The sequence below is a fragment of the Coccinella septempunctata genome, chromosome 4, assembly GCF_907165205.1.
Source record: "Coccinella septempunctata chromosome 4, icCocSept1.1, whole genome shotgun sequence".
NCBI classification, from domain to species: domain Eukaryota; kingdom Metazoa; phylum Arthropoda; class Insecta; order Coleoptera; family Coccinellidae; genus Coccinella; species Coccinella septempunctata.
The window spans coordinates 10,407,076-10,433,445 of record NC_058192.1 but is presented as its reverse complement, the minus strand read 5'-3'; the positions used below and the strand labels follow the sequence as shown (position 1 = coordinate 10,433,445).

General features: G+C 35.8%; 2 protein-coding genes across 13 annotated transcripts in view; one reads left to right on the top strand and one right to left on the bottom strand.

The window, feature by feature from the left end:
- Positions 1-11,676, top strand: part of LOC123310848 — a 73,064-nt gene extending 61,388 nt beyond the window's left edge. For both annotated transcript variants that reach the window (XM_044894528.1, XM_044894529.1), the window contains 8 exons: positions 2,531-2,659; positions 3,070-3,283; positions 4,941-5,246; positions 6,125-7,256; positions 7,777-7,971; positions 8,025-8,275; positions 8,357-9,592; positions 10,192-11,676. In XM_044894528.1, coding sequence (XP_044750463.1) covers positions 2,539-2,659; positions 3,070-3,283; positions 4,941-5,246; positions 6,125-7,256; positions 7,777-7,971; positions 8,025-8,275; positions 8,357-9,592; positions 10,192-10,666 — 3,930 coding nt within the window. In that variant the 5' untranslated portion in view covers positions 2,531-2,538 and the 3' untranslated portion in view covers positions 10,667-11,676. The remainder of the gene's footprint in view (positions 1-2,530; positions 2,660-3,069; positions 3,284-4,940; positions 5,247-6,124; positions 7,257-7,776; positions 7,972-8,024; positions 8,276-8,356; positions 9,593-10,191) is intronic.
- A 1,615-nt stretch (positions 11,677-13,291) lies between these two features.
- Positions 13,292-26,370, bottom strand: part of LOC123312529 (patronin) — a 42,491-nt gene continuing 29,412 nt past the window's right edge. For 4 of the 11 annotated variants that reach the window (XM_044896992.1, XM_044896993.1, XM_044896991.1 and 1 more), the window contains 18 exons: positions 24,408-24,530; positions 23,509-23,749; positions 23,120-23,312; positions 22,332-22,967; positions 21,133-21,258; positions 20,836-20,963; positions 20,391-20,611; positions 20,046-20,322; positions 19,410-19,744; positions 18,794-19,311; positions 18,434-18,670; positions 17,841-18,021; positions 17,128-17,229; positions 16,590-16,676; positions 15,974-16,066; positions 14,599-14,832; positions 14,202-14,484; positions 13,292-14,146 (listed from right to left, as the gene is read on the bottom strand). In XM_044896992.1, the coding sequence (XP_044752927.1) occupies positions 14,002-14,146; positions 14,202-14,484; positions 14,599-14,832; positions 15,974-16,066; positions 16,590-16,676; positions 17,128-17,229; positions 17,841-18,021; positions 18,434-18,670; positions 18,794-19,311; positions 19,410-19,744; positions 20,046-20,322; positions 20,391-20,611; positions 20,836-20,963; positions 21,133-21,258; positions 22,332-22,967; positions 23,120-23,312; positions 23,509-23,749; positions 24,408-24,530 (4,160 nt within the window). In that variant the 3' untranslated portion in view covers positions 13,292-14,001. The remainder of the gene's footprint in view (positions 14,147-14,201; positions 14,485-14,598; positions 14,833-15,973; positions 16,067-16,589; positions 16,677-17,127; positions 17,230-17,840; positions 18,022-18,433; positions 18,671-18,793; positions 19,312-19,409; positions 19,745-20,045; positions 20,323-20,390; positions 20,612-20,835; positions 20,964-21,132; positions 21,259-22,331; positions 22,968-23,119; positions 23,313-23,508; positions 23,750-24,407; positions 24,531-26,370) is intronic. The other 7 variants (XM_044896999.1, XM_044897001.1, XM_044896995.1 and 4 more) reach the window with 6 other exon arrangements.

Here is a 26,370-nt window from a genome sequence, read left to right as displayed (position 1 = left end):
TGATTCCTATTCAAAAAATAGTGTTTTTTTGAGCAGTCCCTATTTAGTTTAGTTTTCTAAGAAAAAAATGAAAATTGCTTTTCAGGTGCCATCTTTAGGGAGCACTATTTTTTGACAAGCAATCACTACTTAAACTACTCATTCTCAGCTTGTATATCAGATGTGTTTCCGTATTAGCTGGGGATATTGAATTTCAGATCAAATGGGAAACCTAAAAACTTTAATTTCCAAACGAGGGCAAGTTGTAATCCACCCAGCATTTTCATCATCTATGGCTTTTTACATATCAAATAAAGGATTAGTATCCTGTTATACCACTGTGAATTCAAGTACATTTTTCAGAAAAAACAAAAGGTTTCGAAACATTTCGCAAAATATGAATTCAATATTCTCTTCGTCTGTCCATAATCTCAAAGTTGAATAAGTCAAGTCCTTAAAATTCGACTGAGGAATCAAAAATAGCGATCTCAGAACCGTCGTAGATATCGTGAAGACAAACATCTAGCTATCATTATTACATTGTTCCCAATCAGATTTACATTGCCACTTACAACTCTGGATTCGTTTCCATGAATGACGGTGCATTAAAAATTACTCTACTACGCATTTGCTCAATGATAATCTTCATTGTTTATTATTATGAAATTCCATCCGGCGCTATCTATCCACCAATGTTTTGTTTGATAGTAACATGTAAACACACAATGTATAGCTTTTTTAATCTCGTATTTCGTTTCTGATTGCCGGAAATCCCTGCTGAAACCCCTCGGATTTTCATTATTGTATCATCCTGATGTCTATTGATATAGAAGGACCTACATAGTTGTTAGTTTTCACATCGATATAAAGAATGATAATTCGTATGTTTAAAAGTTGGACTAAGGTTCAAACGTATCAGTAATAATACTAAAAAATTAATCCTATCCCATCCTTCTGTTACAGTAACAGATAAAACTTACTATTTTTATTGGAAAAATTTGAAATATTCAATAGCAACTGCTAAGTAGTACGAATACCAAGATAAGTGAACTTGCAGGTATTTCGAGAATCGAACGCTTCAAGAAAAGTATTGGATAACCTCAAGCTAGAATTACAATGCCACAAAAACAACATTAATGTGTTTGAATTATACCCTAACGCATAAATATTCAATTTTGTCTTAATAGATTCGATCAACGACAGTGACGTTGTTTTTCACACGATTTTTTGCAACATCGAGGTGTAAAAGCTGCCATAATTAATGGGAATAATCCTAAACTACCTTATTGATTACATAAGTGAGGTATCAGCAAAAAATTCAAATCCTAACGTATTGTTCAAACGAGGAATTTTGTTTTTCAGCCACAACTACGAACGAGTGTCGTTTGTAGTGAAATTGTCAGGAGTGCGAGGGGCAAAGTCCTTTCCGAGTTCGCCTAATAACTCTGATTTAAGGATATAAACTGCTCCACAGAAATTAAGGATGCTCAGAAATTTTGCGACCGTTTCAAAAGTTACCAATTCTACAAATAGTCATTTAGGTGTATTCTCTTATATCTGAATGGTTTTTTGATCCTGGTTTGATAGTTATTAGGGTTAGCTTTATTTTACTGTGTCTTTATACAGCAAATAAAAAAAATGAGAATAAAAGAGAAAATAAGAAACCTCTATTCGCAGATGACGATCTTGTTTCTCATTTTATTTGTCTTCATTTTTCTAAATTGTTCCATATGGAAGATATTCATTAAAAACTGAATCTCTGCACAAATATTGAATAGGGCAAAAAAGTTTTCAATTATTCTGGAAATAATGATGCCTTATGAAAATAATGCACCGTTTTTTTGGCGCGCTCGTTGTCACTGAAAGGAAAATGGAATATATGTCGAGATTGGAGCCTATTAAAAGAAATATTTAATTATAGACTGCCAGGAACGAGTTATAAGTTGACGGAATTAGTTTACTTCGCAGGTAATAAATAAGGAAATGCCGTGGCGACCTTCGAGCGATATTTTGTTTGTTTATGTTTTTAATTATACCAGCGTAAAATTGTCTGTCATCGTTGAATCCATTCTCTATTAGCCACTTGAAATTTCCGACGAACGTCCAAGGTTTAACATATTTTCTGTTATTTTTCCTCTCGAAACAATGGACAGTGAAGGATGAAACATGAAATATCAGGTCACATATTCGAAAGAAATTTTCTGTATTCAGATTAATTGTAATACAAAAACTCTTCGGCTTTTCATCATTGAATATTCAAAATATATTACCACATTTTATGAAATAGATAAATGTGCAGAAAAAAATTAAAAGAAATAAGAAGATAGCAAAAAGCAATAATGAATTTAACATAACTTATCTTGAATAGATGGAGGTTTTCACGGCCAGAAAATATTTTTTGGCTGTATGTAAATGCTGATTATATTTCAGCATTACCTATATGCTTGTTTTCTTCTTGTTATGTTATTTTTTATTGGAATGTGTAGTATATATTTCAAAAACCCCTGATGCCCCAATGTTTTGAGTCTTAACGAATTTGATTTTCTTTCAGATGACAAGATGAGGTGGATCTTGCATAGAAGCATACATGGCTCTTTCGCCCTATATTATTTGTTGATCAGTTTGATATATACGGGTGTCCTTACTGAATACTATGAGAAATGCTTGACACATCTACCAGGTAATCATTACTTTTTATTGCTAATTTGCATACATATTTGTACACTCTAGGAATAAAGGTTCAATGTTTTGGTAGCATAGAAGTTGATTCAATGAAATGTTCTTACGTAATTGATATACAGGGTGTTTACTGAAGATAAGGCAAAATCCAGGATATTAATGATCTCATAGCCTTTTATCATTCTAAACAAACAAAATTTTATCATTAGTCCATTCTTCGTTATATTACTTGTAGCTGAAAACCTCATTCACTGAAATCTGAACATCTGGTTATTCTATTTGCCAGAATTCATGTGAAAGTTTCTATTACTAAGAGTATAATTGAACCAATTTTATAATCAAAAAAATGGCTGCTTTCAAACAATTCAATTCTGATTATTACTTTGTACTCACTGATATATTTTCTTGCAGAAATTAATGCCAAAAGGTATCCCTACTTCAAGAACAGTCCTGTCACCATCAAAATAGATACTTCGGATAGAATATCACACCAACTCAGTTCCCATGCTTTCATGATTTTCGCCAAAGAAGTGTTGGGATATCCCAGAGTGGAACTGTCCTATTTTGTGGATCACTTCGATATCTTTCAGACTGTTGACAGATTGAGTGACCAAGAAAATCTCAGGTAAATAAGAAAAATTGTTGACATATTGGTGTGGTGGTAACTTAACTTTCATATGAAGTTAGTGAATACAGAGATAAGTTTCTAGCTTTTAATGGAGTGAAAACACTTTAATATAGTAGAGAATTTTCATACATTTTCTCTCAGTCTATATTCTGACCAATCTTCAGAAATAAATGACCAGTACTTTATCCCTGTAGTTGAAAAGGATAAACCTTGAATTTTCCTGACTTCTACGAAAATATGAAATAAATTTTCAATTTCAATTCCGAACCGAATTGCTTTTACCTATAAACAAACCTACATTTTCCTCTCAACAAAAGAGGGATAAAAGATACTTATGTAGATATGCTTGTGGAATATTGTTGTACAAAAACAACAAAAACTAATAAAAAGGGATTCACCTACTACGTTTCAAAATATTTCACAGAAAGATCAATACATTTTTACATGCGTACATTCGAAGAGAATTTTTGCCGCGGTTGCAATCTCCATTGTTTTTATTCCTTTGACGGTTTTTACAAGAAAGCCGGCCAATTTGCATGCAATTTCATAGGAATGTTTTCTTTTATTTCAAGGAACAATACCGCGTCACTTGGGTTATTAGAGGCACAAATAGTTACAACAAATAAATTGATGTTTACAAACTGCACATGCTTGCAGCAATAACAATATGAAGGATATTGAAGGGATTTAATTGAAGTTACAGATTCTGGGAAATAGGTGTTTTTCCGATTCACCAGGACCAATTTCCCCCCAGACCTGTTGTCGTTTTCTTTCTTAAGTCTTAATTCTTTGCTTATGACTTTCTGATAGGGCTGTAAAACTGTGCAAAAGAGAAGAACAAATTAATTCTTCATGAAGAAGCTTTTTCGTTCTCAAACTTTTCCTCTGTTGCAATAAAAATATCACAGTTCGAATTCCTGCGTTTTAATCAGCTGTCGGTTTCCCTTGGGAAATTTTATGCCGGTTGTGAACGAAGTTTATTTACATACATATTATTACAGACTGTAATGAACGAAGTCTGGTATAAATTTTTCCAACGCTTCGCCATGAACTATTGACGTAAATATCAAATCCGTTATCAGCCAGCGACATTTTGAAATAATTCGTACCTATCTCGATTATTATTGATTCAGGAAATTATGAATCAGAACACCACAGCCTTAAAGATATGTAATAATGGATTCAGGCCGATTATTATTGGAGATATTACTGTCGGTGGGTGTTGGTCAGATACTAAATCACTCACATCCGTAAGTTTCCATTATTCAAACTTGTCGGTTCTTTAGAGCCGCAATCAGCGGAATTTCTATGGCTAGTAACCAACCTGACCATGTGGAAGCGGTTACAGCCTAGAAGGTCCGATATATCACCTAGTCGCCGATGTTAATTTATTCATTTGCTGGCTGAATTATATGCTGTACTTGTCTGAACACTGAGAATGCACCGAAAATCCCATCTAGGTACATAATAATAATAATAATTTATTGATCCCCATATGTTGTGACTGCCAAAATATTATCTCTACTCATCTGAAGATGCTGCTGTAATAACGAAACCCGTAGTCTTATTAAACTTGTTGTGCCTATCAGTTTATTCATGGAATCCTATCGAGTATTTTGGCAACATTTTTCAGCAATCGCACTTATCGTTTCAGCATTCCTGAAGCCACGATAAATTTGGAAGTATGGATATCACCTGACAAGGACACCATCGACATTGAGAGTGTAAAACGAGTCGAAGATTGCGGTAACGTGGCGAACACCGGTGGAAGATTCGGGTGGTTCATCCCCAACGACCTGACAGGGCCAGTTCACAGGTTCTACAAGAAGTGGTACAGCGACATCAGCGAGGTGTCTTGGTCGCTGTTCAGAAATCCAGCCTTATCTTCATTGTTCGACGTAGACGCTTCCGATATGGAGCTTGTAAGGAGAAATTCCTTCAAGAACTTCGACACCAAAGAGTGAGTACTCGAGGATATTTTTGTGGTGTTTTATATTCACCATTTTTTATTCTTCTCTTCTTTTTTTGCGCGTATTATTCTTCGAATGTTTTCACAAACCTGGATATGTTAAATCTGTGTTGGGTGTCTGTCTCTCACTAGTGAGGGACAAGGTTGACCTGTCTATAAAGCCCATAAGGTCTCAGAGCTAAATTCCAGTGAAAGAGGGGGTAATAAAAGGGTACAGAAAACCTTATAAATGGCATGTCTAGCACTTTTTAGAGACAGACACTTCGTCATCAACTTTCAATTTCTGTAATATCGACCATTTTTTATTCTTCTCTTCTTTTTTTGCACGTATTATTCTTCGAATGTTTTCACAAACCTGGATATGTTAAATATGTGTTGGGTGTCTGTCTCTCACTAGTGAGGGACAAGGTTGACCTGTCTATAAAGCCCATAAGGTCTCAGAGCTAAATTCCATTGAAAGAGGGGGTAATAAAAGGGTACACAAAACCTTATAAATGGCATGTCTAGCACTTTTTAGAGACAGACACTTCGTCATCAACATTCAATTTCTGTAATATCGACCATTTTTTATTCTTCTCTTTTTTTTTTGCACGTATTATTCTTCGAATGTTTTCACAAACCTGGATATGTTAAATCTGTGTTGGGTGTCTGTCTCTCACTAGTGAGGGACAAGGTTGACCTGTCTATAAAGCCCATAAGGTCTCAGAGCTAAATTCCAGTGGAAGAGGGGGTAATAAAAGGGTACACAAAACCTTATAAATGGCATGTCTAGCACTTTTTAGAGACAGACACTTCGTCATCAACTTTCAATTTTTGTAATATCGACCTTTTATAATTTTTTTTTATTTATTCATCATTTTCTCGTTCAGGTACTTCTGTCAAAATTGCACCTCCAACGGGATGTTCGTACCTCCGCAATGCACGAAGAATCAAGATTGCGCCCTGTTGCTGGCCTCCGATTATTTATCGACGAATTTCGTCGTCGAGCACATCAACGAACTGAAACTACACGTGAAGGTTGTTTGGCTCGGAGACAACCTTCATAAAGTAGTGAAAACGCTGAGCGACAAATACAGAGCGAAAAAATCGGACAAGAGTGTGGTTTTCATCACTTGGACCCCCAGCGTTATGGTTATGGACGAGAAGGAATTCATCACTGTTGGTTTCAAAAAATGCGAGTTGCTCAACTCGACTAGTCACTTAGGTTGTAAGTACGAGATTAATAGATTGGTTAAGTTCGCTTGGAATGGGCTTCAGGAAATAGGAAAACCATTGTTGGAGACCACGAGGTTATTCTCGTTCAGAGATAATGCCTACGAAACTTTATTGAACGAGTTCAGAAGAAATCCGAAGGGTGGTGTAAGAAACGCAGCCTGTGAATGGATGAAGAAGTCTAGTTTGACCTGGCAGGATTGGAATCCAGTATTGGAGTCTGTAATATACATTGGAGGAATTTTCCCGATGCACAACTCACCGTACGTTGGAAATGGAATAGCTCTCGCAGCAAAGATGGCTGAAGAGGCTATCAACAAAAACAAAACTATCTTAGGAGACTATAAACTGGAGGTTTTACTGTCGGACGGTCAGTGTAGGTCGGATTTGGTGATGAAGATGTTCATAGACTACGTTGTTAACAAGCAATTCCAGTCTCTGATAGGAGTGTTGGGGCCAGCTTGTTCCGACACTGTGGAACCCCTAGCCAGCGTCTCCAAGCATTATCAAACTATGATCATCTCGTATAGTGCCGAAGGAGCTAGTTTTTCAGACAGGGAAACTTATCCCTACTTCTTCAGAACAATCGGAGAGAACAAGCATTACAATCACGTCTACGTTAAATTTTTCCAACGAATGGGATGGAAACAAATCGCAGCCTTGACTGAAGATGGACAGAAATACACTGAGTACATTTCGCAGATGCAGAGCCTGTTAGATGATTATCAAATAACGTTCCTTTCGAACATAAAATTCCCAAGAAACCAGGATGATATCATCATGAGCAAGGTAAGATTTACTTTCATCTTTAATGCATTTTTTTTCTCTGTTCGAAAGGGAACATCGTAGAATATTCGTTGTAATTATAATTAGAATTGGTGTTGAGGAAATTAAGGAATGGATAATCGAAAGCATATGATTATGGAAACCACAATGACAAAGCAGTTATAAACTTTGTATTGTTTGAAAATTCACACGTGATCACTAATCGATTTTCCTCATTAATCCCGCCAATTAATATAATAAATCCCCAATACCAAGATGAAATGGAATATATGAGTTTGAAAATTAAATATCGTATAGGAAAATCCAGTGAATTGAAAGGCCATTTTGAAGTAAGCTTCGTTGAGTCTTCCAATGATCATTATAATTATGTCTTCAATAATCAACAACCAATAAAGAGCACAAAAACAATAATTCGAAAGTCACCTAAAAAAACCAAATTAATTTCTGGAGATGTCTTATGTTGTTGTCAATAATTCTGATATATTTTTAAACGAAGTTGGAACCTTTATTATTCCTTTTCTAGTATCTAGAGGACCTGAAGAGAAAAAGGGCCAGAATCATCATAGCTGACGTAGTTGACGAAATGGCGAGACTAATAATGTGCGAAGCGTATAAACTAAAAATGACGCCAAAAGAAGGTTATGTATGGTTCCTCCCAGTATCCTACAATACTCTTCAAGGAGGAAATATCAATTGTACTGCCAAAGAGATGTTGGAGGTATTTTGAGTTTAGAGAAGCGATAATATGATTTTAATCATTTTTTTTGTCAGGCTACTAACGGTTATTTCTCGATTGCCCACGCTTATTATGGAGATGATAATGCTGTCATGCAGGAGAATATAACAGTTAAACAATGGCGGAATAGGTATCGTGACGCTACGGAGGCACAAAAGTACCAAAAAATGTCTGACTACGCCGGTTATGCCTATGATGCTGTTTGGACATATGCTCTAGCTACAGATAAACTTGCCAAGACTGACCCAGAAGCCTTATCGCATATTCACTCAAATACAACAATCAAGTAAGAACGTGATATTTGTATTTTATTATCTCAATACATTCTATTTGTTCTGTTAAAATCAATATGATTTTTTTCTTGCAGAAAACTTGTAGAAATCATAAATGACACAGACTTCATGGGTGTATCAGGAAGGATAAAGTTCAGGGGAGGTCCTTCTAGATTTTCCGTCATCAACATCATGCAATGGTACGACAACAAAACGCATATTATTGGCCAGTTCCATCCAAATCTGAGCGATCATACTCCTGTCATACGGGGAGGTCGGCTTGAGATAAATTCTAGTCTCATCAGGTGGTACACTGCCGATGGTAAGAGGCCTGACGACGGTAAACTGCCTCCAGAGATTTGCGCCTTGGACAGCCTGGCCAAATTTTTCAACGTCGATTGTTCGATGGCTATAGTGATCTTGAACATTATCGTGATCAGTACCGTATTGCTGATTATTGGATTGGCTATATACCATTTGAAGAAGCGTTATGATAAGAAAGTTCAGGCGGCTACGGAAGATTACATGAAATCTCTAGGCTTCAACTGGTGGCATAACATAGAGAGCCTGAAGGATTTGAGCGTGATGGAAGTGTCGAGGAAGGATGTGATCATCAATCGTAAAATAGGCGAAGGGTCCTTTGGCACGGTGTTCGGAGGCGAAGCCTGTTTCGAAGAAGGTTGGCTGCCGGTGGCGGTCAAAACGCTGAGGATAGGCGCGAACACCGACGAAAAAATCGATTTCCTATCCGAAGCCGACATAATGCGAAACTTCGATCACACCAATATCATCAGATTACTGGGAGTAATCATGGATACTGAGCCTCTTTATGTGATAATGGAATTCATGTTGTACGGTGATGTGAAAACGTATTTATTAGCCAGGAGGCATCTGGTATTCCAAAAGGGCGCATACGAATCGAACGAAATTAGCAGCGAAAGACTGACTTCGATGGCTTTAGACATAGCGAGAGGACTGAGCTATCTTGCCGAGTGTAAGTTTGTTCACAGAGATTTGGCGTCGAGGAACTGTTTAGTGAACGCGAATAAGATGGTTAAAATAGGCGATTTCGGCATGTGTCGACCGATGGCAGAGAAGGAATATTATCGGTTCAATCGTAAAGGCATGCTTCCGGTCAGATGGATGGCGCCAGAGAGTTTAGCGTTGGGAGTTTTCACCACAGCTTCAGATGTTTGGAGCTATGGCGTATTGCTGTACGAGATTGTGACGTTTGGAAGTTTTCCTTTCCAAGGACTCAGCAACACTGAAGTATTAGAGGCTGTAAAGCAAGGGAAAACGTTAACTGTGCCCAAAGGAGTGAAACCTCAATTGTGAGTATTATTCTTTTTTTTTATAACAATCTACAAAACGGGTCATGTGATAAAACCATCGGAGGCTGCCAAATAAACGTCAAAATATTTGTCGGAAAGATGTGTTGGAAATTCCTAGATTCCGACGTAAAAAAGTCGACGTAGAATGTTGTTTTTCATTTATTAATCTTTTAAAAACTTCTGCGTTGTTCATCTGGTCTTTCAATCAGATGAGGTGCATTTGCTGAAAAGGTGTATGTAGATACCGATTTACATATATCTATCGATAAGTCTGTAAAGTCAACAACAAGTTTTTGAAGATATCTATTTGAATTGTCTTACTAATTTAGGAGGGCTCTACTCGCTTATATCCTTCTCTTTCTCTTGTATGAAAGAAAGTAGCTTTTAGTGTTTGTTCGCCAACTCCATCTGAACCACCAGATAGTTTTTTTGGTATTTTAAACACCGTTGAAATTATTTCAAAAGTTTTGGAGAACAAGAAAATCTTTCTTCAACCTCTTGAGTTGAGTTCGTTTCAAATCGGTACGGTTCGCAAATTTCTTGAAATATTCAACAGTCAATGTTGGTAGTTTATTCTGATGAACGGTTCTTTATTACAGGGAAGCACTCATGAATTCTTGTTGGAACAGATCTCCAAAGGCTAGGCCACAAGCTAAGGAAATAGTAGCATATATTGCCACATACAAAGAGCTATTAACACCTTGTTTGGATGCTCCTCTAGCTTCTGTACAAATTGAAAACTCTGATGAACTAGAAATGCGTTTTCCAAACAGAAAAGGATCTACACCCACCTCTAAGAACTTTCCTTCCTTCAGCAGAAGAATTGTAGCATCCAAACCGCCGGAAGTTCGAAAATTCAAAAAGCAAATATCGATACCAGAAAATCCTGTCAATATACCTCTTGAATGCTACTGTCCAAAAGAGCCGCTATTAAATCAGCAACAAGATGTCCTCACTACCAACCATTACCTTGTACCACCTCAACACGTGAGCAATGATTCAGGCGTTCAAGAAGATGATGACTATATGCCGGCCAGTATGTTGATGAATGGTCATGCAATATCGAAAATCTGAGAAGAGATGTGCGCTTCCAAGAGTGAGCAATTCAACAGTAATAATAATGACAGGAATGAATCATATGTTCTTCAATGACCCCTTGAACATATGCATTTCCAGGACGGTATCTCTTCAATTTCTGTTCACATTAAAAACGTCCCTAAAGGGGATGAACCCCTAGGTCTGGCCTCCTTCATAAACACAGGAATGATTCCAACCGGAGATTCCTTGTGAGATATGTGGTGTTAGCCCTGAAATAATTATTTCACAAAGCTTCAAAGTTCTATCTACAATGCAACAAAGATTCAATTTGTACCATGAAAACTGGGAATCTCTGAATCTAGGTCAGAATGGACTGAATTAGGTTTTCATTCAGAGGATGAATTTCTTTGTTTGTGTTCATCTTTGACAGCTACACACAGCTTACCTCAATTCACTGCCGTAATTGAATACTGAACTGTAATTTTATGCTTTTCCAATGTTGCATTGTATTTTGTTCGGAGGTTATAAATGCAGATTCTTCAGAAGAGGTTTTGATAAAAGTAATGCGATTCAACTGATCAACATTGTTAATTTTCTCTACCAACGACACTGAATTAAAACTAGATTTTTTAAAGGAAATGATTCGTGAATTCAAAAAATTTTCGTGAAATTCTGAAATTTTGTTGATGAATTTTCAATTTTATTGTTTACTTCAGAATCAAAAAGTGCAGGAAATTACACTACTCTTTCATTTTCTGGCTCACAATTTCTCGCATTATGTAGGTTGAAGAAAAATCTATTTTGAATAAAAAATGCTGATAAATATTCATTTCATTAATTAGGTGCTGTAGGTCGTTCCATTTTTATATACATCCTGACTGAATTTTCTAGACCTGGATGCAGCTAGTGTCTTGAAATTTTTTACTGATTTTTGACAAATTTGAAAAAACTGAGTCTTAAAACATTGTTTTTCATCATCATGTTATATTTCGTGAATGTGCTCATTTCAGAGGGATCCTATGTCGAAAAAATTCAAACCAAATAGACTTCAGATAAAAAAAAATAGGCACTCGTAACTACCTTACATCACTAATGAAACCATACTGATCCAAAGTTCATAAGGAAATGAAAACTTTAATATAGTTGTAATTCAGTTATAAACAGTGTGCCTATTAAAAAACTGAAAATTCACATTGCCTGTTGGAATCGCTTAAGAATCCCTTTGGGAATGTGAATTTTTTTCGTTTACAGTAGTCTTATGGAAGTATAAGATAATTGTTTGCTAATGATTATACTTAAAATATATATTTTTGGAATATTCTAAAGCCGAAAGACCTCAAATTATTATTGGGTTGATGAACTCCATTTCGAATATTCATTGCTTTTTAGCAACCATGACTATATTTTTCTTAGTTCCTTCTATCTTTGATAGCAGTTTCTTCTATGGGAAGTTGTTCCTGACTTCAAAAATCCTAGTCAATCACTAAATTAATATATTTAAAATAATTGGTATTTACTGTGTTCCGATTGTCACATCTACTTGAGAGTGCTTTTCAAGATACCAGCCAACTTGAAACCTGAGCTAGCTGATTGAAATAGGCTGCTTCTTTTGAAGGTATTAAAAATGTCTCATAATTGATTGAAGCATCACAGCATTTAGTACTTTACTTAATTTCAATTACCTGCAAAACAAAAACATGTTTTTCTTGTATATAACAGAATAGGGAAAGAAAGTAAATTATACTTTTATTTGAAGACGATTACTATTATTGTTCATTTCATAATTTCAAATGAGAAGATAGCCATGGAAATACTGAAGAATAATGTACTTCATCCACGATTAGTTCCAAAATATCTGTATTCATTTCAATATCTCAATACTCAATACAGCAGCTTCTGACATTTCGATATGGCAATATCTGTATTTTCAGAGCCTCTGTCTCTGGTTTTGATCAAGAAGTTTGATAGACCGGTGAATCATGGCTCATATATCACGAGTGATTTATGAATATCATAATGCTCAATGATTCCAATGGATAATAATTAATCATTTTATGCATTGATCATTGATAAAATACTTTCTTTTCCTATTTAGTTTTGTTTTTCCTTTAGTTCTGAAGAAAAAAACTGATGTTCGTCAGTTCCTGCAAGTGCCCGAAGTTTGCACTGGAGACATTTTTATCGTATTTACCTAGATACTTTGCATCTACATTAATTTATTTCACATACTATCTACATATAAGGTGAGCTTTTTGGTGAATGTAAGGCAGACTGACTGAAACATTGTATGGCATATAATTCGATATGCATCTTGTACCTGATTTAGATTTAGGTTATTTTTTAAAATATTTATACTATTTCGTCCAAATATCTTCATTATTTTTCGTTATAATGAAAACAAAATAAAATTGTTTTGAAAATTTTTTCTTATTTCTCACAAAAATCTCCTAGCTGATCCTTAACGTTTCCATTAACAAAGTCTATCATTTGATAAATGCAATTATATAGCAAAAACAAATTTATATTCTAGAGTTCGAGTGACACAATCACTTCATATTTTTGATAGAAAATTATGAAAACAGATTGTTCCGCCTGCAACTTCTAGAAACAAAAAAATCATCAAAGTCGACACCGTATATTAGAAAAAAAATCACAAACAAATTTGGGTTATGTATAATTTATTTATGACTTTGAATTTTTCAATGCAGTTTATGTTCATTAATAAATATTTATATATATATAAAAACATAATATTTACAAACATGAAAATATTGATTAGCATAATGTAATATTAAATAATAATGTAAATATTAAACATTAGGTAAAAAATTAAGGCATATAAAATATTTTGAATTTCTTAACACCGAGTTAGTGGTTTTCCAAGACCTTACTAGGAAAATAATAATTTATAGACACTTTTATTGAACCCCTAGAAAATAATGGTATATGAACAACAACTGTATCCTAGACTGGGAAATTTTGAGGTTCAATGATGCAATGAAATAATGTTACAAATAAGAATCATTTCTTCTAAACAATTCCTAAAATAGAAACGTCAAAAAAAGCAACCATATCAACATGGTTTCCTATTGAACATTCCTCGACAAAACAGCCCTTTGTTCACCTAATCTAATGATAAACATTTTTACAAATACAAATTTTTGGAATGACACAATTAAGAAATTTTATTGTTTTTTCATGGACGTAAATCGTGCAAAACATATTCGCGTTTCGAGAAAAATGCTGATTCGTTGGCACAAAAAATAAATCATCTTTGAGAAGAAGGTAAAATTTTTGTAAACCACTATTGAACTCAGAATAATTAAATTTTACGATTGGATAGAAATATGACAATTGAAAGATAACTGAACTTAAATTACAAGGGCCATATCTTTTTTGTTAGGAAGATTAACTTTTTTTCCTTGCCATAAGGAATTGTGAATCGTAAAAGCGTCTATTGTTACAGTTAAATGTTTTGTGTGTATTTGGGAGAAACATTTGGTTCCAGAGTTGTACCTGAAAATAAATCATGTTTAGATCGTTATTATTCAGGTCGGTTTTCAAAACTCACTTGAAAAATTTATCAAACATTCTATCGTTCACGTGTTTCGGTCCAGTGCCGTAAAGTTTTGTTACTTCTTCTTTATCTGGGCAGTAGGAATAGAGCGCTCTAAATTGACACCCAGCATCTCGGAATAATATTAGAAAATGTTTACTCTCCGATTTACCAATTTCATCTAATACACGACGTTTTGCTTCTTTATTCACAACACCAGGAAATACACAATATTCAACAGCGTTCAACATGAGACCTCTATTTGATTTAGTGGCGGGCTGTTTGTAGAGCCGAGGACCTGAAAAACAGACTAACTAAACAACTGAAATTTTACCGAATGAATTCATATACAAATCACGACCATGAGAAATAATTGCATAATTAAAAAAGGAAAGGAAAACTCTGATTTTACCATTATAATCCATCATACTACTGGGCGTAGAACTAATATCACTGGAACCGTCATCAAACATCCTGCGTCCCTTTGACATAAGTCCAGGTAATGATCCAGGTCCTGATGGCGAAGGTAAGTGCCTTAAACTACCCATACCAGGAGATGGCGCCCTTCGTGGTGGTGTTGCCCTTCCTAGACCCGAGTCCGTTTCGCCATATCGATAAGCGAAGCTGTCTTGATCCGAGCTAGAACCTGTAGAAAACGAAAGGTAGAATAAACTTTGAACTAGAGGAGAATTATCAGTAAAATGTTAGCGGAGAAGTAACAAATGGTGAACTCTTAAGTGTTGAATTTTTTTTAAATATTCTTACATCTGTTTCTTCCCCCATCAATAAACAATTCAATTACTTGGTTACATTTAAAATTTTTGGAAGTGTAAATTTTTAGCATTGAAAATTGTGAATTCAAGTTATTCTTTTGTTAATTATATGTGTTCATGAAGTATTAATAACAGTTTTTCTACATATTCTTTTAATATAGTGGTTATTTATCATAATAAAAGTGCTCAGATGTTACTAACTGCGATTTCTATTTTAATCTTGATTGAATGCTACCAGAGTGTAAAATAATTCTTTCATTTAGTTCACATTTTTATAATACATAACGAGAAGGTTTGAGATAAAGAACATTTAAAGGAAAAATAATAAAACGTGCAAGTGCTGGGAACAAAATCCAATTTAAATGCATTTTAAAATTAAAGAAAAATGAATATATCGACGGAATAGCACATTGATCACAAAAAAATGCTGCATTATCAGGAATTTCGTCATTTTGGATAAAAAACTTCCCTGAATTGATAAGAAAGCACAATGGTTTTTGAACTCAACAGAATTCGATGAATTTATGCTTTTACTACTATCACTGTCCTAAAAAAATTAAGCTTTCGATAAAAGTATGAATGACTAACAAATAAAATGTGCAATAACCAATTTTTTATTCGCCACTCTCACTATAAATCCTCCACCTACATAATGACTCACTAATGTTATAAAGGATTCGCACAAATTAAAATTTCTAATGAAATTAATAATTTGTCAAAACCTAGACTTCGCAATTTTGGAAGGACTACAAGAATGGAGCAAAATATGTCCGCATAACATAAACAACTAATTCCTAATACAAGAATGTACATATAGTAATGGTTATGACACTGTAGGAGGCTGAAATTTCATAATACTTTAAATTATTTAAAAATAATATCTAGTTTATTTACGATGAAATTTCAATACTTTACAATGTCATAAAAATGTAGGAGACAGAATAGGAGAGACCATAAACGATTCATGCCCCACAACCACAAAGCGAGCCATCAATATGGGGTGAGACATCTTACCATATAGATTCATAAGAGAGCTAGACTTGCGCCCTTTAAAGTTTTGATAAGTGGAAAACTTAGAGCGGCCTCGGGCCTGTGCAGGCGAAGGGTCTGCAAAAACATTGTTACATACATAGGCTACTGTCCATTTCATTTAACTGAGAATTATCCACCCACAATTTACCTAAAATAATGTGGTCTGGAAGTGTTTCGCCAAGCCATGCATTTTATATGGTAAAAATATATATGGACAAAAAAAGAATGAGATTCATAATATTTCATTGACGTTGAAGATAACAGCAGTAAACTTCCAAATAAATTGAATTCCGTGAGTACCCATTTAAAATTTCATAAATATACTTTGAATACATAACACCTGATGATAAAACTGAAATAAATACACTTTTAAATCGATAAATGTTGGGTGGATAAGTCCAATGACGACAAGAATACCAATTTCAAATTTTCAAAAATACCAAAACACCATCTTAAATGAAATGGATGCAATTTGAAATAATAATATTGAAAATAAATGGGCGTGCTCCATCTAATACTGGAAACCTACTACAGGTACATTTCATTGCAAAATACTAACATGAAGCTGAAAAGAACGAAACAGAAAAGCTATACTAACCTCTGCTATTTTTATATGAACTGCGCCTTCCCAAAGTTTGATTGGCACTTTGACAGGGCGACATTCCCCTGCTATCGTCAGGGGAATCTGAAATTCACCAACACCTCTAGTGACCAACAGAGCAAAAATAATCGGACACTGTCAAGATAATGGGTGGTTGGTTCTCCAAGGTGAAAGAAGAGAGCTTGTTGCTTTCATATACACCAAAAAATATAAGGAGAATTAAAACGATTCAGGTAATCAGGTGTTCAAACTATATCGAATAACTGCAGAAATAGGTTATCTTGACAGTGTCGAAGTATTGAAATATTTTGTGAAACTGTGTTACTAGAAATAATCTTTCTGATAGAAGGAAAGATTATTTTTAGCATCATTCTCTAAGATGTCTAGAAAACATACGCATTTTATTTTTGAGTCCATATAATTTCAATTAAGGAAAGAACTGTTGAGTTTCTAGACATCATAGTGCCCTAATTGCTGTGCAAACTACAGAATCAGCATTCTACATGAAAAAAATGTACACAAAATAAAAACACACCTCTGTACAGCACACCACTGCTCAGACTTCTATCAGCCAAACTATCCTGAGAACCTCTATAATAGTCGCGTTTCATTGTTGAATGCGGCGAGAAAGAATTAGCTGAATGGAAAAAATAAAAGAAAATCAACATGCAGAAGCTGGGATGAAATCATTATAAAACAAACGATTATTTTCAACTGCACCACGTCATTACATAACCGAAGAAAATAGAAAGTAGGTAAAACCAGCATATTTTTCATATCCGTTTGTACGATTAGATCCAACGATAAAAAAAAAACAATTACTTGAAACTTTTATGTCCATTTCGTATAACACATTCACTATCGAATTGTTTTTCAATTTGATATGATGATTAACTATTGATATAGAATTGTGGATATGTTTAAAGGCGATTCTTTTGTTTCAACAGAAGGCCGAAACTTGACGATTTTTCATGAAATGGTCCTACTGACAGGAAAAGGTTTAAAGATACTAGTGTGAAAAAATTGAAAATGAGTTCAAAAACTAACCACTGAATTTCGTGTAAATTATTCACAAAATTTTCAAGTTGTCAGGTTTTATTCTCAAACACGTATCCAAAATCGATTTGATTCATTCGAGAGATTCTAAATCTGAAATAAAAGCTGCTAGGATGCCTCAACTCAAAGGAGCTTTGCAAAAAATAACACTGGCAACACTTAAAAAAAAAATATCACTGAAAATAAACTAACCTGTCAGATTAGATGTGGACCCTTTCTTTCCTCTGCTGGGCTGTAACATACCCTCAGCCATTTCCACTGAACCGCTGTCAATGTGAATGGTTTTAGGTCTGGGCCTAACAGACGCTTTTGGCCTAATTTTAGGAGTGGGTTTCATTGCAGCCATGTATTCCGATTTGTCAATACTTTTGCCCTAGGAATGGAACAAAAATGATAAGGAATAATAAACCTGATTGCAGGGAGAAGTACTCACTAAGGACCAATAAATGTAGGACATTTTTTCGGATTTAACGATATGAACATTAAAAAAAATTGCGATTTATGATATTTTTTCGAATGAACGAAATGAACGCTAAAATATGAGTGAGAGTGCAAGAAGAAAGGCTGCAGTAATATGATCAAAAATAGATTTCCTTCTTCGTGGAATTCCGAGTTATTTATATCAGCCTTTATTTAGAATGCGGGTGTGAAGGAGGTGTAAAGATGATTCAACAGGCGTTTCTGCGCCAGAGCTCAAGAGCGAAGAGCTATCAAAGCAGATCCAAGGAGCTATTTTAACCCCTTGTTATACAGGACGTTCGAAGTTATTATAAAAAAGAATTTACCTCTCTTTCAGCTTCTTCAAGCGCTTTCTTCAGTTTGTATTGTTCGAAGATTGCCGCTCTTCTGGCGGCCAATTCTTCTTTCCTTCTGGCTTTTTCCTCTTCTTTTGCCTTTTCTTTCTCCTTTTTCAATCTGGCTTCCTCTTCCTTCTTCGCCTTTGCCTCTTCCTGCTGTTGCCTCCTTTGTAACGATAACATCATTATCCTCTCTTTCTTCTTTTCCCTTTCGTCTTGCAAATCCTGAGTGGGGAATACAAAACACAACAGAAATTATTATATATATTTTTCGAAAAATCGAAATGCAAATAGACAAGAAGAGAAGTTTAGTCGAACACAAATTTCATTTATAAACAAACTACTCACGGGATCAGGATTTTGCAATTCATTTCCTATAATTATGGCCGACGCTGTTTGCAGTTTTCGTCGTTCTTGACTAGCATCATTTCTTTCTCTAATTCTTTCGCGTTCAGCAGCCTGCTGCTGTCTCCTCTGATCCGCCTCCTCCCTGTCCTTCCTGTTTTTCTCTTCTTGCAGTTCCCGTTCCAACTGCTGCTTCCTCTCTAACCTTTCCTGCTCCTGCCTTCTACTACTGAAGCTGTTCTCCTCCGAATCAACGAAACTCCTCTCCTTCTTCGGCGAGCCCCGCTTCGTCCTGAGAGGGGGTTTCGGACGTTTCGGTTGCTCGTTATCGAAGCTGATATAGAAACCTTTTTGACTAGTTGGGTCGCTTTCGAGGGTACTAACTTCGGCGATGGGCACATCCATCGTTTCTCTACTGGGTGGCGAGGATGGCTGAAATGAATTTCTAGAGATCGCTGGCCTGGTGGGAGAGGGTATCCTGTAGGTTCTCGTACCCGACGTTATGTTTAGCCTACCGATACCTGTAAATTTCGTGAAAAAACAGTTTCCTCTAGGGTTTCATGGCTTCCAAAAAATCGATTATATCGAGATCGACGAGCTGGGTCAAATTGAAACCTACCTTCGAGAGCTTGCTCGTCCGAGTTTCCAATGAAGGAAATGTTCTGGGGTTCCATGTCGTCGGCAGATGGCGCTGGTATGGGCGCATGCGTGACGCTCATCTTCCTCTGTGGCGTCAATTCCATCTGCTGGAGACTCACCGGTGCTCTCTTCTGGTCGTCCATCAGTTGCGATATCTGTTTGTGGATCCTGTGTTGAGGGGAAGCCGATGGTGTGCTATGGGACGTGCCGTAAGGCGTACTCTGTTGCTGGTGTAAATATTGTTGGCTCAGGGTGAAGCTATTAGAATGATGGACGGTGCGGTTATCACCATTCTGATAGGGGCTAGCTTGATTCCTGAAAAAAATTAATTATCAACCCCTTTAGTTGACCACAGACGTAAGAGAAAATGTTCTTCATTGCTATTGTCAATGCACGCATAAACTTTTTGTTTAAGCCATCAAGTCATCTATTATTTATAGTTACTCCTCTATACCTCTATAAGACCTTCATGAAGAATAATTATTGCGAGTAAACGAATCCTCAAACGCGTTCAACTCCAAAAATTTTCGAAAGAAGGTGGCAATGTTCAATACTCCCTTTTTTATGATTATTAAAATAGGTCTAATCGAAAAATAAGATCGCAAATGCTTGTTACCTCTCCGAGTTATCGTGCAGCATGAAACCAGCGGGGTTCTGGGGCCTTCCCCAAGTTCTCATGTTATCCTGCTGATGATAATTGTCTATTTGGACTGGCAGTGGATTTTGTGCCTGTTGGGCCCATGTCCTCCTTTGAGGGGCCACAGGTTGAGGTATATGCGGAAGATGTTGTTGACTTGACTGCTGATCGTGTAAGAAAAATTGGGGTTGGGCTGAGTACAGAGACTGGGGAATGTGCGGTACACTTGATGACTGTTGTAGTGGCGGTGGATAGACTGTAAACGAGAAAACGAAACATCCAGATAAGAGACATAGTAGACATAAAATAAAAATGATTCCTTACCTTGAGGACTAGAAGGGTGGTACATTGGCGTATTGAATGAATGCTGGGTAGAATATTGCGGTGTCATGGGGGATTGATATTGCTGTTGTTGTTGTTGTAAGGCTTGAATTTGCCTCTGTTGTTGTGCGATTAGACTCTGCTGTTGAGCAGCCTGGATCTGGTTTTGCTGACTGCTCAATCTCTGTATATCATTATGAATATCGTAAAGACTAGAATCAATTCTGCAAAAAAAAATTAATCATTACAGAAAAGAGAAACCTCCTGTTTATTGAAGAAAAGAAGATTAATAATTTCTCCTCCATTTTTTCATTGTTTCGATCACTAAAAGTTTCGAACTTTTCATCAGTTATTATTATAATTTTTTTGTGCCCCAAAAAAAGACTTATATACCTACTATGAATATTTTTCTATCCGTGTATTATTCAATGTGAAGATGAACACTTACTGAGCAATAGACTGTTGATATTGATCTATGTTCATACTCTCCAACTCTGGAGTCCGTTTCGTCTCCAGGAATGGTTGTTCATTATCTATCCACTTTCTCTCGACTTCAGCTGCATCATGAGTCACATCCTAAAAATCATTTTGATAGTGTCCAACAACGTGAAATACAAAAATTTAAAAAAAAACACTAAAAGAAGATTTCATCGGACACAAACTAATGACTAAAAATAATAAAACACAAATTTGCATTCAACAACATGGACAAGCATAACAAGAAAAAAAAACAAACACATTATACCTTCAGAGTAAATGGCCTCTCGGATTTAACTGAAACAGGATCTGAGGTTGGGCTTTGGGTTTCAGAGCCCTCGGTGGAATTAGAGTTAGAATCATTTTCTTGAGATTTTAGTAAGTTACCTTTACCCTGAAAGTTAGTAATATATAAGACCACCAACCACCTCTTCACTTGTCTGGTTATACTAAGTGAAAACGATATTTTTAAATACGAGTGGTGCTATTTTAGGGTTGTTCAAGGAACTGGATGACAAACATTGGAAGAGTATGATAGCTTAGTTGAGTTCGAGATTTTAATGTCGAATGAACATGCTTAGTTTGTTTCAAAAATTACAGAAAATTCCAAAATGGGACTGGCAAATAGAAATGCAATTTGATAATACAATAGTTACTGTAGAACATCCAAAAGTATGAGAAAATGAGCTTTCAATTAAAACGTCTGTAGAAATACTGATATTTTTCACAGTCATCATCTGACAAAGTTTCAACACTGAATGCATTTTTCAGATGGCCCTAGGCTATTATATATAATAAATAAAGTATTTAGAAGATAAACTCAAAATAAACTGCCAGTCAAAAGTTGAGGATATTGAATTAATTTGTGCACAGCATTAAGGATTTATAATATCAATTATCGGATGTTCAACGCTTATTATCATAAGTTCTTTTTTTTAAGTAACCTATATCTCTCGTTCATCAATACGTTTGAAAACGAAATATAGACTGAAGAGAAAATGTGTATTTCTGACAAACATTGACAAAAGATGATTAAACTTGATGCATCTTCGGAAAATATCAATACTCTTAACTTTTGACGACCAGTTCATTATGTATGATGCAGTTACGAAATTGGAATCCATGCTTGCTGATATAAATCGCATGCTCTTTTCAAGTACATCTGCAAGCAACTGCAAAACTCAATCTTGACTCAAACAGGTTTCAAGAATCAAATCTTGAATCTTGGATGAAGAAAAAAAAAACAGGAACGGCGCATTTTAAGATAATCAACAACTTCAAAGCTGAATATGAAATGGTATACTGGATGTCCCAGATATCGGAGTCAAGTTGAATGATGTACCGTTCCTGTTAACGAAACCAAACCTACTGAATCATACCTTTTGTATAATAAAAAAGTTTCCTAACTTCTACTCATCGAAAAACTACGCAACAATAACTGAAATTGCTACAATCATACTGACTCACCTTTGTAACTGCTTGAAAAAACGCTTGCTTCCCAATTTTTTGTCTATTCTTGTTCATAGCTAGTTCCAATCGTCTCTTTTCATTTTCGATTTGTCTCCGTTTCTCCTCCAACTTCAACCTTATATCGCTCAACTGAGGCGGGACATTGTTGGATAAACCGTTTTCGCCACCTCCGTTACTATCCAACCGTTGCTGATTGCTACTTTGCTGCTGCCAAGTAGTCTGGTTACTTGGCAGCGCCGCAAAACTGGTCTTTTTCTCACTGGGCTTCTTCTGTTCACTCTTGATCTGATCCTCTTCCTTATCTTGCTGCATGTAAACTAACTGAATGCCACTGTTCGGTTTTTTCACTTCGGCGAAACTCATCCTGTTTGACACTTCGCCGTCGACCAAGTCCCTTATTAAATTTTCCTTATCACTATTGTTAGAATTCATCATTTTCCTCAGAGCGATGTCGTCACTGCTTAGCTGCCTGCGTAGCACGAATTTCTCAGTTCCATTGTCCTTCTTCTCGTCATCATCGTAGCCAAATTGAATGGAGCCTTTCGCGTCTTGGATCGAAGACCTTAAAGCTACCGCTGGGCCTTCCACTGGAAAAGATGGCGCCGATATTTTCCTACCTACATGAACAGCTACCTGCAAGGAAGAACGAATGAGTCGACGATCACATGGGACTAGGCCGATCACATGGGACTAGGCCGATCACATGGGACTAGGCCGATCACACTGAATATATTTGGGTGATTTTCACATTGGAGGTGAATTGTGTATGAAAACCAAATACTCACTTCTTTGTCTGGATTTCTACCAATAAAATTCAGATTATCTTGACTACCTCCGAAATTTTCAATGGTTAACTGTGAATCATCACTAGTAGAGTTTCTTCTGGATCTTCTACCAGAAAAAGTGTTCGTTCTAGTGTCCTGCCAATTACTTGGTTTACCAGCTGGCGCAGTACTAGGCCTATTAGAATATTCCCCCCTAATGAAAAGATAGAAGAAGGATTATTATGTGACTCCCAACTGTTCCAACAGTTAATATCAATATCAGTATGAATGAATTCATCACTGGCGTATTTACACTTCTGTGTATCCTCGTGACTATTTCATTTTTCGATAAATTCATTAATACTGGGTGTTCGGTTTTCGGAGTCTATATTATTTCATTTTTCATCTACCTTTCGTCCGCTTTGGTATCGTTATTATGTTTCTCCTTATTCTCCCTCAGCCTGGCAGGCATGAGAGGTTCGTCCATTACAATTCTACTCAACGTGGGAATATTCTTCCCTCTGTGCACCACAAAGGAGTCTTCCGATCCCCTTCTTAGACTATCTTCGCTCATTTGACTAATGCTATGCTGGACAGACTGTACAGAATTCGTTTTTCTTAGAGGCACATGGGTGGGGGCAGATCTCGATACTAAGGAACAAGAATTTTCCAATTAGAAACGATAAGAGCACCGATTGGAAGAATTATTTAATCCCACATCGAGAAACTTACTAAGTTTTGAATCTTGTATGAAAAAAATCAGCATTCTACATACTGAATGAACCCCATTATCAAAGAAATAATAATGTACTTCATGTTGTTGAAGCATAACAATTTTTTTTCCATCTCGAATATGGGACTTTAATTTACATTAGCAGAAAATATGGTTTCATGCAATGTTAACGATGTAAAAGAGGTGCAGAATTCAGGAAAAGTAATAGATGATAACTTATGGTAAATTCAAAAGAAATATGAAGAGTTCATTCATGCTTGAAGGTTATCAAAAAAGTTTCATATAAAAATGGGGCGTAATTCATATTGCCCAGTATGAAAAGAGCAATGGACATTTTAAAAGTAGACCTTAGAAAAAAGTACATATAGGACAATGCAATAGTACATCCCACACTAACAGACACATTCATATGGAGCAATACAAAATACAACAACGAAAACGAAAATAATAAAATGGACGTGAAAATATATATAACAACGAAACGATGAAAAAACATAGGTATAACTGCAACCAAAATCGAAAAGGGGCGCTTCGGAGCGCACCCCCATTATGATAACATAACCTTATATTTTTTACCTTGAAACGCTGAACTATCTGTGTCGTCAATCCCACTGCGCAAGTCCGGGATGGGTACCATCACCGTCTGCAGTAAGTTGCGCTTATGCGCGACTCCGTGCATGTTACGTGGAGGGAAATTGTCTACAGTTACATTGGAAGGTCAACAATGTTAAAATAAAGAACTACACTACATAATGATTGTCAAACTAGCTCTACAATTATATTGGTTAGTGTGTGTTCAGCTGTGAAATCAGTTGCGAATTATGAATGTGGAATTTCTGAACAAAGGTACTTTTATTGACTACATTCGTGAATTAATGCCCACTCTCATAGTGCAGATACTACGAGGTTGTCAGGCAGTAATTTGGGGGTACCTACAGTGATCTTCACTAAAGAGTGATAAGACTTAATAAAATAACCTAACACTATTGTGCATTAAGCATAAATTCTAAGGGTGTTAATCAACTACAACCCAATAAAACCTTTGAGTACCATCGAGTATTCAATAATTAGTACTCAAGGATAGTACATATCCTGAATGATACCAACAAAAATATAGAGTCGGCAAAAGGCAAGGCACAAAACTATTGGTTGAAAAAAACTCCTAGAAACCAATTTTCCTTTTGAATTACGCAATGCATTATGTATAATTAAGGAGTTTTTGAGTTTTTTGAATGGCAACCCTAACTTTTTGTGCCAGCGATGGCATAGACCTTGTGTTGCTGGGATAATTTGGTCATTGATCCACAAGGGGTGGACTGTGCATGACTCCTCAATAATACATTTAAAGTTGATCAAGTAATTCATATTAAAAATTGAGCTGTTCCAGCATTTTTCTGCAAAATAATAAATACCGAAGTTGTGAATTTTGTGCGTTACTTTTCACTCACTCTGTATATTCGATATGGATTGCTTCTCGACGTATTGGCGTGAAACAAGAAATCTTCTCAGAGCAAATGACCGGATTTAAATAATAAAATCTCCAGAAATTCCGTTTTCACCAATATCACAACGGACACAATATTTTACACATAACCCACCAAAATTATACCATAAAAAAATTGGAATATCCCATATTCATTCCTATATCCGGTAACTAACGCAAACTGAATGTCAGTAAGGTAGCGAAAAACCAATTTAATCTATAAAAAGATATCACCCAATAAAAGGCAACCTCAAAGTAGAGAGATAAATATCTCCTTGCAATTTAGTTGTTTGGTTTTCTATAAAGTTACTCCACTTATCTATCGGAAACAAATAGAAAGTCCACATACGATATTTGAGCATTGAATATTTCTTTGTAGAGTGTAAACCGCATAGAACTTACAAGGTGTTCAAAAATTTGGAATTTTGATGGTATATTCAACGCAGAAAAGTAAGACAAAAACTTTTTTGTTTTGTTTCCCGGAATAGTTCAATGGACCCTTTGTGTTGAATACCCTGTATATTGGCCCCATTCGAGAATTGCAGGTCTTCTTCACTTCATTGAAACGTTTGAAATCGGAGGAATGAATAAGGCATATTATATTAATTATCGCTTACTCTCTTCTTACCAATACCAATATAGGACCACCACCACATGATGATGAAAAAAGTATCACAAAAAGCATAGAAAGAAACAGAATCGAAAGAAAAATATTTACATTTAAGAATAATCTCAAAAAAAATTAATCTTAAAAAGCTTGACCATCACCACATCTCGAACTTTCGGGACAATTTACACATACGGGGACGTACACAACATTTATGCGGGTGTGTTAGAAATGAAAACCCGAAGTTCTGACCCCGACTTCAGGAGGTCAATTCGAACCGGCTTCTACTTCGGCGTTATCTAACCCTACATCTAACTAGAGCAACAGAACGTCGGAAAATTTGCATATAGGGCCAAAGCGAAAAGTGAACGCGAACTCATCGTAAGCTTAGCGAACAAAAAAAAAAATAAATAATAAGCCAAATCGTATTCGTCTAGGATCGCATCAAG